This window comes from Camponotus floridanus, unplaced genomic scaffold (assembly GCF_003227725.1).
Source record: "Camponotus floridanus strain SB8 unplaced genomic scaffold, Cflo_v7.5 scaffold87, whole genome shotgun sequence".
NCBI lineage: Eukaryota > Metazoa > Arthropoda > Insecta > Hymenoptera > Formicidae > Camponotus > Camponotus floridanus.
The window spans coordinates 596,187-611,909 of record NW_020229857.1 but is presented as its reverse complement, the minus strand read 5'-3'; the positions used below and the strand labels follow the sequence as shown (position 1 = coordinate 611,909).

Here is a 15,723-nt window from a genome sequence, read left to right as displayed (position 1 = left end):
GTTTTCGAGATCGCATCGACGAACGACACGCGCGGGACCGCGAACGATGGCAGTTTGAATAATCTGCACGATTATGGGTAACGAAATAAACGTCAAACCATCTTGCTACCAAGTCACGGCGAGTCTCAGAGTGGTAGAAGTAGTAGTATACAAGCCCCGTGGCGAATATCAACCTGAATTACACCCTAGGCTGATACGCACTGTGTACGGAATTATCGTGTAAGTAAAGTTTCAATCTACCTGAGACGAAGGATGCGACTCTCCCGGGATGCGCTTTTATATTTACAAAGATAAGACGCTAGCCCGCGCGCGTCGAGCATAATCTCATATTGTTGACAATATAATCGGATTAGTCGTGGCACGCGCATCTTATGGAAAGTTCGTTAAAGTGTTTGTTAAATACCATGTTGTCGAGAGAATTATTTAGTGCAGCAATAGCAAAGTAAATATAATACACATAACGACAATCAATATTTTTAGCATAATAGTACTTTCATAATTATTTGATATCTACGATTAGTATTTATAAATTCTAACGATTTTTATTAATATTTAAATATGCGAGTTAAAAATATAAATATTGTATTCGTCAATTATTTTGATAAATTCAGTGTAAAATAAATAAAATGTTTATTTTCTCGACAAGCACTGAAAAATAATACAAAATAATTTTGAAGATAATTCATAGTCATTAAATGATAGTAAAAAAAGATTGATTATATAATTTATTATAAATTTTTTAAGGAACTCGGAAGAGAGAAAGAGAGAGAAAATTGTATTTAGGTCAAGTAAAATTATGCATTAAGTGATAATCAGTTAAAACGCAAAGTGTGTAGGCGCTTTGTAGAAGATTACAGGCACTTTCTCCTCTTTTTTTCCGCCCCGAGGAGGCATTTTGTCCAATGAAACGTCCGTCGGCATCGAACGCAACAAGTTGAACTTGGCTCGTTTTCAAAGAGAGAAGCTCGTAGAATTCATCAAACCTGCGGCTGTCACATACCCGAGTGCGCGTATGTTTTCTATCCAATCTATTATAAATTGTTTCGCTCTCGAATGACGTAGCGACTAGGAACGCAGTTATGACATCGCAAAAATACACAAAACACAGAGAGTCCCTTTCATTCTTTTATTTTATTATAATTGTACGTCGGAAAAGGAAAAGTGTGAAATTATCTCAAATATTAAGCTATATATTTATTTTCAATGATTTTATATTTTTATTTCAATTATTTAAAAAATATATTTTGGGGATGTAATGATTAGAAGAATTATATTAGTTGATACAAAAGAAGAAATTCAAGTTTAATCCGGTATAAAATTTGAAGATCCGCCTACGATAGCCATGCGTTGCAAGTTGCATCACTTTATCGCAATGTTGGTTAAATTTCCATCATCGCGCGCAATTTCGCTGCTACGGCGCCTTGTATGGTGTAGAATAGCGTGCATAATATTACACGATAAAATCAAATGCAGGGGCGAGAGCACGGGAGAAAGGAGGGACAGAGGGAGCGAGAGGGGACACGCTGGATTATTGGCGGATGTAAAAAAAAAAAAAGAAAAAGAAAAAGAAAGCAAACGGAGAGTGCCTGGGTTAGATGAGAAAGGTCCTAATCTATTTTCAGGACGACCGAGCACGCCACCGCCAGCAAAAAAGCTGACCACCGTGTGGCCTTCCTCGCACAACCCCTACTATCCGAAAAGGACAGAGAGACCACCTCCACCGAGTGAGGAGAGGGTTGAGAGGCCCGAGCAGAAACTACGTGGTGGCGAAAGTACAGGTGAGGCTTGCATTCTCTCACCAGGCCCTCCCTGCTCTTTCCCGTTTTTTTCTCTAATTATCTCGCGACTGCCATTTCAAGCGCCCCTTTCATTCGCGTCCTTGCTTCATTCGACCTCGACCATTCCTCTGCTTTCGCGGCACTAACCCGGTTTCTGAAATATGATTTGAGCAATATCATGCGCTATTCTGCACCATGCACCCCGTGTACGCAGGCCGAAAATCGCGAAAATCGTAAATCGTATTGTGCATCTCGGGATAAGCCATCGGTAGAACGGCGCACGAAATTTATCACTGTCGGGAATAAACGCGGGAGAGTAATTGTAATATTAATAATTTACATAAGAGTGAAAGGACTGAAAGAAAATTGTAGCTATGACGGAGAAATATATCTGTGTCCTTAAAAGTACAGCCAAGAAGAATGCTAGAAAAATGGAGATGTATATCTTTTCTTTAAGATGCAGTTATTTCATATATGCTCACGTTCGCTATGTTCATGGAACTGAAAAAGAGATGTATCTCTATCCGACAGTATTGACTATACACTTTACGGGCACTGGAAATATATGGGATGCGTTCTCCAGATATATTGAAAAATATTTCGAGAAAATTAATGGATTCACTCTCTCTCTCTCTTTCCTCCCTCTCATCTTTCTCTCTCTAAATTTAATTTTATAACAGTTTACAATGATATATAAAAATAAAAAGATTTTTAAGAATTAAAGCTTTATATTAAAAATGTAAAAATCACATTAATACACATTGCACAAAAAACTCGTACAAAATTTATGTTGTATAAAATATGTTCATAAATCATAAAGATTTGTAAACACAATCTCATCAAAAGTAATTAACAATGCTTCCTCAATTATTAATTATCTCGATTATCTTAATTATTAATTCCTCCAAATTCATAAAAATATACACAATATATCAATTGTCTTTCTCATCTTTAAGCATTTTTTAAAATAGACATGTTTATTACGATGTTATTAATAATTTTGCACGTTTCTTTCAGCTATTTCTAAGTTTTTACTATTCTTGTGTTATTATTTTAATGAGGATTTTTTAAATTCAATTTTTAAAAATTTTAATTTCAAATTTCATGCAAAAATTTGTCTAATAAAATAATCTGGAGATTATTTTAGAAAATTCGCAGACTTGATTTGCACTTTGATATTTGCAAAATATATGCAACACCAAAATATAACATAAAGTATAATAATCTTAAAATATATTTGCCATTTATGCTGAAATATTAACAAATATTAAAAATATACAATTATAAAAGATTTCTGTCATACATTTTGCATAGTTTTCTTTTTTATTTTTGTAACAATTTGCATATGGCTGCGTATGACTAGATTCAATTTAATTATAATTTGTTATAAAAATAATTATCTGCTTTTTAGGATTCGAGACATCGATTATTCACAAATTTTTTTATCTCAATACAAACATAACGAGCACGTTCTTATCGTTTTATATCTTGTAGTTATACCTCCCTCGATGCTATGATAGGATGAGGCAATCGTGCCTGCCTTGACGAAGCTCGAAATAGACGAATAGGTGCTCCGATCGTTAACGAGATAACGAGCTTTAGCGAAATGGCCTGAGAAACCATTTCGTTGCTATTAAATTCAGGCTGGAAACGTAGCATGCCAGAACGGAACCTCTAATAAGATGTTTACTCCTTAATAACCAATATAGGGCATTGTAGTTGTGCTACCTGCTAATAAATAATACGCTATAATTTAGTAATAATTCTTGTTTGGCTAATTTTGTTATTTGGTTAATTTTGCATTATCTTTTTTTCTTTAGAGCTATTTTATTTCAATGATTAATCAAAATTCAAAAGAAGATGATTTAGATTTTTCTTCTGAAATGCAGGATTATTGCCATTCAAATTCCATAAATAGCTTTGAAAGTGCAGAATATTTTCGTCAAAGATTTTCTTGTATTTCCTGTATTTTTTTATAAGTTTTCTGGAAAATTGAAAATTTCGAGACAGAAGCAAAACAAAAGCGAAACAAAAATCAATGGCGGATTAATTAAATTCGATAAGATTAATTCCGCCTTGAAATAAATTGCACGAAATCAATTTCGAGCGCAAAAAAAATGATCTTCATGCAGTACTGTACTCATGGTATAGTGCGTATCGTCACGTGCGCAGATATATTAAGCCAAGTAACGAGTGTCAATTTTCATTGTAACATTTGTTACTTTGTTATTGCAATACAAACGACCACGCGTGCACCATCCATAACAAAATCTCTAGGGTGTTATTACACGGCAAATGCGTGTCAACTATGAAGCATTGCATGTGCGTCTGCCATTTGTTTTCATTCATTAGGGGCTGTTAGCAACGCAATAAATTACTTCATCAAGACAAGGCAGGCCGCTAAATCATAAAAGTCTCGGAAGCGTCATAATTTTTATAAGATCATTGACATTATCAAAATCATTTTTTAAGAAATATACTTCTCTATTTTATCTTACAGAAATAATTGAGAAATTTAATATGAGAAAGAGGGAGGAAAATTAGTTCATTTTTTTATGGAAAATGAAAGTTTAGTGTCTTGTATATTTCAGTCGTTTGTAGTAAGTTAATAGTATTATTATGAAAATGTTATTACAAACTTACCATTTTAATGTGCAAAATTTATTATTATTTATTTACACACGATTTATTATAATGTTATCCTTTATATAAAATTAATCGAAAAATCGCAGATAAATCATCAAGACGTGAACAACACGGCCCAGTTTTACAAAATAGCTCGCAGCACAAAGCATGTCCACTATACGATAGACTGATTAACATATTTTGATAGGCGAAATATATCAAGTTTTATCTTGAACCGATAAATTCCGATACGCGATGGTAAATTGAAAGAAAAATTAAAAAGAAATCCAATGTAATCCAATCCTTGAATATATTTTATTTTTGCATTAGTTATGACTTATTAATTTTTTATACTCGTTTTACAAATCTTTCGAAGGAATAGGAACAAGAAGACACTTATAAAAAGAGATATATAATAGAAGGCATTATAGAATTGTATCGTCTAACTTTCTGAAGAATCACGAAATATGCAAGGAAATGAAAGTGGCCCGTAAAGCGAGGCGCATATCAAAATCTTTATTTTACAAATGCCTTATTGATAGAGCGAATCGTCGATACGGGCGTTGCATTCGACGGAAAAATACAACAATAAAAGTGGCACGATCCTGTGGTTGCATGTCGAGGCGGCGGACTTCAATTTATTCATGCACCGCTTTTGTACAACGCATTAAAGATGCAGCAATGACCTCTATTCCCAACACGGCGGCGCTCTCGCGCAGCGGAGACCCGTGCTATATTTCACTGCGTTTTTCTACGGCTTTTCTCTGTTGTTACCATCGCGCTCTACCGTCGTGAATATTTAATCTAATAAAATAGTGAAATAAGTCCGCGCCAGGAGCGCCGCCTCGCGCCAGCACGTGCGCCAGTTTTCTTACGATCGGTTGCAGCTGCAAGTGCAGCAGGCTTCGTCGCGACGTAGGGCACGATGGAGGAATATTGCTCCACATCGGGGAATTTTTCGCGAAAATTTGTATTCCGCTGACCGATCTCTCTCCGCAGATCCATCTTTCGGATTGTTTATCAGCAAGATAATCCAAATAGTTATTATTTTTCAAGAGTGATGATTCGATTAATATCGAATTTTCCTCACGGGGCATCCGTTAGACTCGTATAGATAATACAAAAATCTATTTTATTTAAAATATATAGATAATATAAAAATATATTTTATTTTTAAAAATCTCTTTTTCAAAATTCATAAGGTGACAGAAGAAAAGAATGCAATAATAATGAATTAGATTTATATTTTTAATTCAAAAGATGCATGTTTTTTCTTTCACATAAAAATCTCGCATATTTTTTGTTTACTCTTATTTTTGTTTAAATTTGTATATTTTTAAGATGAGTCTTGTTTAAATCAAAGCTGCAAAATAATCTCCCATTCGATATGCTCATGCATTCTAATTATTAATTGCATCGCCAATCGCTAAAGTCGCATCGTAGACGGAATAATTGAATTTGCGATAAGAGGCAAATACATGAGATATTGGGTAGGGTGCTAATTCCGGCCTGAATAAATGTCAGTATCAGACGGTTCATAACGATTAGCAAACATCGGCGTCGTATAACGACATCATGATATCGTATATAGAGTGTTCCAAAATTACTCGTGCGTCATTTCATCTGTAAATCTTAGATGGGTCTTAAATAGATTTAGTAAATTTCTTTAAAGAAAACTTAATTTCTCTCAATTTTATATCTCCCTAATTTAAATTAAATCCTAAATTTAATTTAGAATTTCTACTCGATATTAAATAAAAAAGTGTTATTTATTTCCTTAAATTATGCTTGAAAGAGAACTTTTTTAGATCTCTTTAAAAAAGGAGAGAGAAAGTTAAGCAAGAAAATGTTGCAACGTGTATATTTTAAGGAATATTGGAAAAAGAGTCCTTTTCGGGAAAGAGGAACGTGCGATGGAGAATTTGGAGCACCCTGTGTACGATGCGTTCACACAAGGATACGCATTCATGCTCTCGTATCTGTTGTCCTGAAATATGCATGGGCATCTCTTAGTACGTTTAGGAGGAAATTACGTAGGAACAACACGCGCGGCCTCCATAGCATCCTGTTAATATTAAGTATGCCTCCTCCGCATTATCCTCAGGTACTAGATACTGCCAGGCGTAGCCACCTGCCAGTAGTTGTGCTTTTAGTTGAGCGCGCCTCGACGTACAAAGATACGCATGAATGCGTTAGCCGGCAACAAGTCTACATGGAAACTAGCGAAACTTAAAGCTTGAAATATATATTTGGCTATCGGAAAGATTAGCGGAATAAATTTTATTCAATTTGATAAAATGAATATTTTCGCGTACAACAATACACTTTTTTCAAAATTTTATATTCTAATTAAAAATGAATTCTATCAATACAACTGATAAATATAAACTTTATCCAATTTTTTAGCAATTTTCTTGCAAGGATTGAATCCTTTGTATGTGATATTATTTCAATAGAATATTTAATATTTTTTTAAGTCGATTCTAATATAACTCTCCAAATAATGTAAAGACCAGTGCAACCATTCAAGAATTAAATTAAGAGCATTGGCATTTCAGGAAAGTTAACAACACGTGTAGGATATGAAAGGATATAAACGTGTTATTAAAACGATAATGTGTTCCCAGAACTTTCTACGATTGCGAACTGGGTGTGGCTTATAATGTTTATTCTTAGTAATTTCATTTATTAACTCAATTAGCTGTTATATTATTACAGTAAATAATTTCAAACAAATATTGTTTCTCGAATTAATCAGTCACATATATTTACATATATTGAATATTTAAATTTTTAAATTAAGAAAATTCACAAAAATACTGAAACGTTATTATAGTAATTATTTTTATATTAAAAAAGTTAAAAAAGAAAGAAAAAAAGAGCAGAATCATTAAGAGTATTTTTTTTGCCCTCAGGATTTTTGAAAAACAATATTTTTTTGTATCGTATGATCATCAGGAATGTTAAAAAAATCACTAAATAAGAAAAAAACTCGATCATAATGTCACAAGGCCAAAATTAATTATTCTAGCTATATCACTATGATATATGAGCCCTTTTCATGACTAATAATAAGTGAACTAATACAATATATATATATATATATATATATATATATATATATATATATATAGGACTATTAGTTACTACAAACTTAGCATCTATATCGCGTTAAAGTTGTGATCATTGTAGACATTTAAAAATTTTTTAAATTTTTTAATTTTTTTACTGTTTTTTTCTAAATTTTTATTTGTTTCAGTTTATTATTATTTTTTATTTTGCTTTTTTTTTTATTTTCAAATTGGATCCAATGCCGATCGCTCCAGAGATGAAGATACCGAAAAAAATTAATTCATATCCGCGATATTTATTCCAGAATCTAGAACATGTCATTAATATATAGAATACAAATAATAAAATAATATTTGTTTTATTATGAACTATATTTAACTTTGGGAACAATATCGATAGTCCAAAATGATGTTAATATGATAGCAGAACAATATAATGAGAATATAAAAATATTTTATTAGTTCTTATCTATCTAGGTTTATCTACTTATTTATTAATCATGAAAAGGACTCGGCTATCATAGTGATATATCTTTCTCAAACTAATAGTTATTTTTAAAATTCCTAATAATCATACCAAAAAAAATTTTTTTCTTAAATTCTGTGAGTTTCAAAAAACACCTTTACTGATTATCTTCTTAATTAATAGTCAGTTGCTTATGACAACGATTTAATAAATTCTATTCTGTTTTCTTAACTTTATCTGCGACAAGAAATCTTATCTTAAATTGTTTGCCCGATTAATTAATCATAAAAAACGTAACTGGTAAAATTACGAAATTATACACGGGTTTTTATATAATACGAACAAAAAGTATTGAAGAGATTAATCGTGTGGTCATCGATAGTGCTTTAATTCAGAATCTTCGCGTACACGCAAAACATCCTTTAAGGAAGATTTTAATTAAGCCGTTTCGTGCAGGAAGTCTCTAAATTACGTTCTGTGCAGATTGGACGATTTAACAACGCCAAGACTAGCTATATAAAACGAGACTAAACGTGCAATGCGTGTCATGAGTTTTGCTGCACGAAACAAAATTGCAGGAATATTAGATTAGAAGAGAAGAAAAAATAAAAAAAGACTTTTCAGAGTGGATGATTCGCAATAAAACCATTTCACTAGAACGACCCTTATTTAAACGTTTTACAAAGCATGCACGTACGCCATCAATATCACGTATTACTTAAAAAATATCATTTTTCGCAAGTATATATTTATGCGAACGATAAATGGAATCTCCAAGTTTGTCTCGCGTAACGTTGGCGTATATTTTTTACGCAGTTTATAATTGCACACCGATGAGCCACGAGGACGTGTGTTTGTGCCCAGAGGCAAGTGGAATTTAATTACTTCTTGTCCGTTCTTTAAAGTTCCGTAGTAACGAAAGTACGCGCTTTGTATCTAGCAACTTGGGTACCTCTGTATTTAGAAACAGCCGTTAAGGACGCTGCGAATGCATGGATGGCGTATGTTTTCCCGCGTTCCTTGCAAATGCAGTTTCATTCCAATTCCTGCTTGTAGTACTCTCAATAACGCCGTTTGACGTGCAGTTTACGCCGTTAATAGCGGCCCCGCATTGTTTCCCCGCCGATTCCGAGGAATTCCGGAATACCCGTTCCCGTTTGCGCGAATGGCCTTTTAAAACGAGATCCACGCGCATTTATGCATATCATTTGCCCCCTGATCAAATAACATTTCGATCAACTTCAACTTCTCGTTACGGAAAATTGTATCGGAAATCTCTAGATTTATCATTTTGCCTTTTTAATTATCTCGAGCAGCATTTGACGATAAAGTTTCTCTAATTATGTTTATAATTATTTTCATTAAATTAGAAAATTTGCTGGAAATAAGTTGTGAGTTTTACGAAAAGCAGTTTTTGAAAAAAAATGCAGCAAAAAATGCCTCGTCGTTTTTACACTTTTAATTTTTCGCGTCAGAAAATATCTCGGTTGCTATTTTCTTTTGGCGCTCGCGTAATTTTGGAGGCTTTCTAGAGATCATCGGGTTAAAGCGCAATATCCCGACTCAATGCGCAAAATCGAGGAACGGAGGAGTATCTCGCAGCTGTGTTTTTACGAGGTTTAATTATCCGTAACGCGTCGTCATTACCATTTTGCAAATGTGTGCCAACAAGATACTTAATAACGCCCGATGTTAATCAAGCCGTTATATTATACAATGATAATCCATTTCATTGCGCATTTTGCCATGAGACTAATTGCTCATTCTTCTGCAACCGTATATCTGTCTGTGATTATTTTTTGCCCTTGTTGCGCAATTTAACAAACAGATGTATGGCAATTCTATGCAAAATAAGACAATAATATTGACGGTGAATGTAACTGAAATCGACTCGTATATTTTGTTTGAATAATTGAAAACAAAGTTTGAGAAAAATTACTCTTCTCACGAAGAGCTCGACGTTGGAATTGGGATTACGCTGTGGTTTTGTAAACATTTCGTCGAGTTCTCACGCCTGATCGTACATCGTAAGAACAAGGTGCCAAGTTGGGAGTTTAAACAGTCTTCGATCAAGAACCGTGAAACGGCCAAAGTCCCGCGAAATCCTTTGCTATCCCAAAGGACCCAACTTTGCTTCTAAACTCGGTGTAGCTAATCGTCGAGACTCAACATCGACTTAAGCCTATTAAATCAAACTTTGAATCTTATTTTTAGCAACAAAATAACACGCAGGAAGACACTTAACTAATAGTTGTAATAATTTCCATTTGTTTTGAGCTCACGTAAATAAATTTGATTCACAATTTCTTAGATTGTGAATTGTTATATAATATAAAAAGTTATATAATACATAACTTTCTGAATTTTTACGTGGAAAACTAAAAGGATAGTTTATTCCTTTCGAGATTTAGATTTAGGATGTCCGATAGAGCTTCGTAAATATTCGGCTTTACATCTTTCGTTATTGCAGATGCACACGTCATTTGCTTCGATCGAATCTAAAAAAAAAAAAAAAAAAATTGGGTATAGCGCTTTTAACCTTCCATCATGGAACTTTTATGCGGCCTATAAAACCTGCTGCGCCGTTCGACAGCTAAATTATGCGCATATATATCGATCAACAACGCGTACGCGCAAATATACGTCATACAAACACAAGTTATAAAGCGTAAAACTTCGACGTCCGTATTCACGGTACGCGCGAATGCATTTGTTATCGAATCTCGACGTCGGAATGAGAATGATCGGCCTGATGGACGGATAATGGAATATTTAACCGCGATTTAAAGCGTTTTCTGATGCGCTCAAGTCCTGGCTGGAATTATTTCCGGCAATTTCCCATTCAACTCCATTATTACATGAAGCAAAAAACCCAAACCACGCGACAATTTTACCGATATCATTTTCCATGACTTTACAAGGAACGCAAAATAATACGATAAAATGCTTTCTTTATGCTGTAAATTGCACCGACAAATTTCCATAAACATTCGTTTGTAATTTCTGCAAAACTAGTCTGTGATGCTTTTTTCACAAACATTGTAAACTTGGGCGATATGAATCATCGATCGTCGTACGTTTACTCGATTCGCCAAACACGATTTTAGCGAGAAGGAAAAAGCATGCAATACCTGTTGCTCGATAGAATTATCGAACCACCTAGAGATAGATATCTGATGCTTTGCCTCGATATATCGAGCATCGAAAAAACACAATCCGTTTTATGTTTCCAAAAATTTTATTTAAAATTGTTGAATCCTGATTTTTCGAAATTATAATAATCGCATAAGCAATACAGCTGTGCGATCCTACATAAACACAGCAAAAAATAATATTTCTCTAAAAGTAAGCGCATAGAAAATACTCGATTGCGCTTTGCTTTTAAATGCATTTCACGTGTTTGCACAATATCGCAAATGACACTCCTAGATATATTTAATTATCCTCTTACATGCGTTTGGATATAACACTCGATCAAATACAAATTTACGAAATGCTCTGTCAAAAATATGCTGCCATATTTTCTGCGATATTATTTTTCGCAGTAAACGAAGAAGAATACACCTGTTGCACGGTATCGTCGATAGGCTTATCGACAATCCGCTCAAGCGACATATAAAGAAGCTTGAGAAAAAAAATGTTGATATGTATCGTTAAGAATGTACTTATATTTCTGATATGGTGTTAATAAACAAAGAATAAAATGATACGACATGTATTTTAAACGTACGCTTACATAACATGTGCGAATATACAGAATAAGAAGTTGTACAATTGTGATCGATTGTAAGATTAAATCGGATCTCGAGACGTTAAAATTAACAACTAGATCCGATTAAGCGAATGCTTTATTTCTATACATTATGATCCTGTCCACAACGTAAACTTATGATCACGCAAAATCGGATTATAACGACGTAAGCGCGAGTCTAAGTCGAATATTACATAATTTACGATCGTCGCACAATGATTTAGCCAGCTTGCCTTCATATCACGAACGCGACAGAGGAAATGGGATATATTTTGCATTTAGCAGCGGATAATTTTTTTCCAGTTTAATTCGCGTTTTGTTTCTGAATATGATTGATTAATCTGCGAGGGTGGTGCAACAAACCCTCTAAAAATTTTGAAATTGTCGCAACGAATTATGCTCGGCGCTTCATAAAATATAATCGCGGCTTTTTTCGTTTTCCGAATAATTTCCGCGCGCACCTTCGTCCAAACATGTCTGTCTTCCCGGTAACACGATTTAATCAGGAACTCGGTATTCGCGATATCACGGTCCGTTTGTCCTCCGGAAACGTTTTGTCCCGTGTCATTGCGCCAACATCCGGCGAGGGAGCTTAAGGTTGACGTCACGATGCGGGCGTACCTTTTACGCGCACCAGTTCGCCCGCTTTTTTCGCTCCGCCGTTCTTTTTGTTTTCGGACTACGTGTACGAGTCAAGCCTGTAAAAACGGCGACACAAACGCTCCATTACTCTTCTTCTTGTCCCACATGTGTTACTGCGCCGCTTCGCGTGCAATTACACATAAGAGGGTAAAAAAGGGAGGAAAATCCTCCCCCCTCTCTCTCCTCCTCTCGCTCTTCCGTTCCGCTCCTACGCTTTTATTTTTGTCATTTGTCCAACGGAGGAGTTCCTTTCGTGTCGGCATGCGAGGGATCGTGTGTCGCGAGATGTAATTAGGCATAGCACTAAGGTAATTTGTCGAAAAACGATGCGACGCATGCGACGTTTCGCGACGATATCAAGTCATAAAGAGTCGCAGATGACTCTTTGTAACGCGACGCGTTGCTCTTGCATGCATACATTTAATGAGGAACGTCTGTCCGGAAGAAGATTTTAATTTTCTGCCGGCGAGAGAGCCAATTTTTTTTTTCTCCATACGCAAAGATTAATCTTCTACGCGGTTTGTTGTTACCGCTATTGGGACGCGGTATTCATTCTTGGAATTAATGTTTCGCACAGCGCTATTCGCTTTTCACGCTGATCCGCCGCGTGCTTTAAAATTAAAATCCGTCCGCTTTATCGAGCGAGATTACGCGCCGTTTCGCGGATTGATGACTGAAAATATACGAAAAGCGTAATCCGCGATGTAACACGCTCGAGTCGGCACGTAATATCCGGCGTGGCGCCAAATCTTTCGAATGCTTCCAAATAGGACGCCCATCTGCCGCGTGATTAAGCGCACGCATCATGTATGCACGCGTTGTAAACCATCACGAAGCGTTGGATGGAATATAAAAATGTAGATCGAATTTCATCCTCGAATCGAACGTTACATAATAGTTATGTAATAGTTATATGTAATGGTTATGTGATGGTTATAGAATTTTCGGAGTAGGAATTTTTCTATTCGCGCGAATTCTAAATTTGAGAAAGATGACGGAGAGAGGGTGATGTCTGAAGCGAAAATGCAACTAAATGATCCGAAAGATGTTGTTTAGATTCTTTTCCTTTTGTATGCGGCTGTTTATATCTGTACATTTCAATGTGGACGGAAACAGCTGTTTATTATCAATGTATTACGGTCCATTATAATAAACGTGGTATGTCCCGATTTTAATTAAAATTCCAGCTAAATTTTAGCGATTTTGATCGTGAAAACAATAGGGATATTTGCGCCGCGCTCGCTAGGCAATAAATTACACCGTCATATGTGTTAATATTCGCTCCTTTGAATCAGAAACGCACGGATTTCCAGCCGTCACTCATATTTCTATCGTACATTATTTATTAAATGCATTTGCAACGAAATATATTAAGAGCACTGATTTTGCTTTTGTTTTCTGCAACTTGATGAATCGTCGCGGAAAGTGTAATTTTAAAATATGCAAAGAGCATGTGCATTTTTTTTAGAATATACGAGAAATTGATTATATCTTCATCCATCATAGTAAATTATTAAATTTATACATCCGTTCAAAAAGTTATTCGCGTTAATAAAATATTACGCGCGAAATTCAGGAAGGAATTTCCGTAGAGAAAAAATTATATATATACAGAAATAAAGGCGTTCTTGTTTTGAAAATATATTTAGTTTTAACATGGAAATCTTGAAATTATGTTGCGTTAATTAAAGAAAAATATAATTGTTTACTTGAATGAAGCTATTCTAAAAAATTCAATCAAGAAAAATATATTTTTATGGTTTAAGATTTAATTTTCTCGAATGGAAAAGAAACAATATTAGATATAAGATAACATTTTTAAATCAAAGATTATAATTTTCTTAAAGTAGAATTAAATAATTATATATTCTTGAGATGACAATTATAATATTAAACTAAAACTGTAATATTGTGGAAATTTAACATTATTAAATTCTTCTAAGAAGATTATAAATTGTTGCGTATATACGAAACAATGAACGCGTTAGTTGAAGTATATAAGTTTTGATTTGACACTTATTTTTTTTCTGCGTACCCTCTCTATAATATTCTGTCACTACATGACTATCCTGTTAATATACATTACAATACAATCATTTTCTTACGTATTTAGAGCTTGTAACTGGATCGCGTAAAGCGCTCTCTATCCATCTTTCGTATCCTCCCGGAGAAAAGTGCAAGATTTATCACGTCAATTTACATTATTCTCGAGGTAATCGGGCTCCATTTTTCTAGCGCATGATAAAAGCATCCCTTGCATTCTATTCGACCTCAAGTTCGAATTCCTACGCAAATCACACAATACGCCCGGTGTCGCCAGGAGCAATCGTCGACGAGACATACATCTTCGTCCGCACTCGAAGGTACAGGAGGGGAAAAAGAGGGAAAAACCTGTCTCTTTTTTTTATTCCCTTCGCATCTTTTGCATACTCGGCGCGTGTGCGAAGCGTACCTTTGGCTCTCCCTTCAATCTTCTCCCTCTCCTGCTTGAGCTTAACACGATGTAAGCCGCGTACCGCGGGTATAACCATGGTTTCCGGGAGTTCCGGCGCTATCTGTATCCATAAAGAATGTAAGCTCGCACACGCCAGACGAGAGTCGAGGCTCTACCTTTCTTCGCCCATCGCAATAACAGCGACTCTCGGGATCCGAAATTTTCATGCATAGGATATAAAGCATAAACGACGACTTCATCATCCTCTCTTTCTCTCTCGGCCTTGTTCCTTCCTCGCTCTCGGAGAGACCTTCCTTCTCTCTTCTTATACTGTCACAGTCGAGCTCTTTTGGATATTTTGACTGTCTCGCGTGCAATTTTCCCGTGAAACGTTCCGGTTGTTCTACGAATACGTCAATATGAGGGAAAAGCACGCGGAAGCTTGGAATAAAATCAATGGGCTCGGAGGAGGACCGGATCGAGGAAAAGGTAAATGTAGTAGAAAACGGGGCTACTACTCCTTCTCTCTTTCTTTTTTCCGACCGATCATTTTCTTTCCTTCTGCTCGACCGCTCTCGATCTCGTCAAAGAAATGCCCACCGCCAATAATATCGGCCTCGATTTTTGCATTACGTTTGCAGCAAGCTGGCTGAAATTGGAAAGCTCATAAAGCCAGAAATAACGTGGACCGATATTGCGGAAAAGAAATTCTAAATTTTACAGGGAGGAAATTTTCAAAATTTTACAAGGAGTGCATATTTAATAACAATAACCGTATCTCGAGTCGAAAAAAAGTTCTTACTGAAATTAAGATCAGGGTTTTCAATAGATTCCACGTATCATTCTCGTCGTACGCTTCATATTTCACTGATCCTTATGCTTTCACTTCACGTGCCGCACGTTCTAGATATCTTATTTTCGTGTTCAGACATATTTCTCATCGTACATTTTCCATG

General features: G+C 35.2%; 1 protein-coding gene across 5 annotated transcripts in view; it reads left to right on the top strand.

Moving 5' to 3' along the window:
• Positions 1-15,723, top strand: part of LOC105256169 (lachesin) — a 228,239-nt gene that overhangs the window by 199,482 nt on the left and 13,034 nt on the right. For 4 of the 5 annotated variants that reach the window (XM_025414679.1, XM_025414678.1, XM_025414681.1 and 1 more), the window contains one exon: positions 1,623-2,322. In XM_025414679.1, the coding sequence (XP_025270464.1) occupies positions 1,623-1,924 (302 nt within the window). In that variant the 3' untranslated portion in view covers positions 1,925-2,322. Of the gene's footprint in view, positions 1-1,622; positions 2,323-15,723 lie in introns of those variants that run through there. The other variant, XM_025414680.1, reaches the window with a different exon arrangement.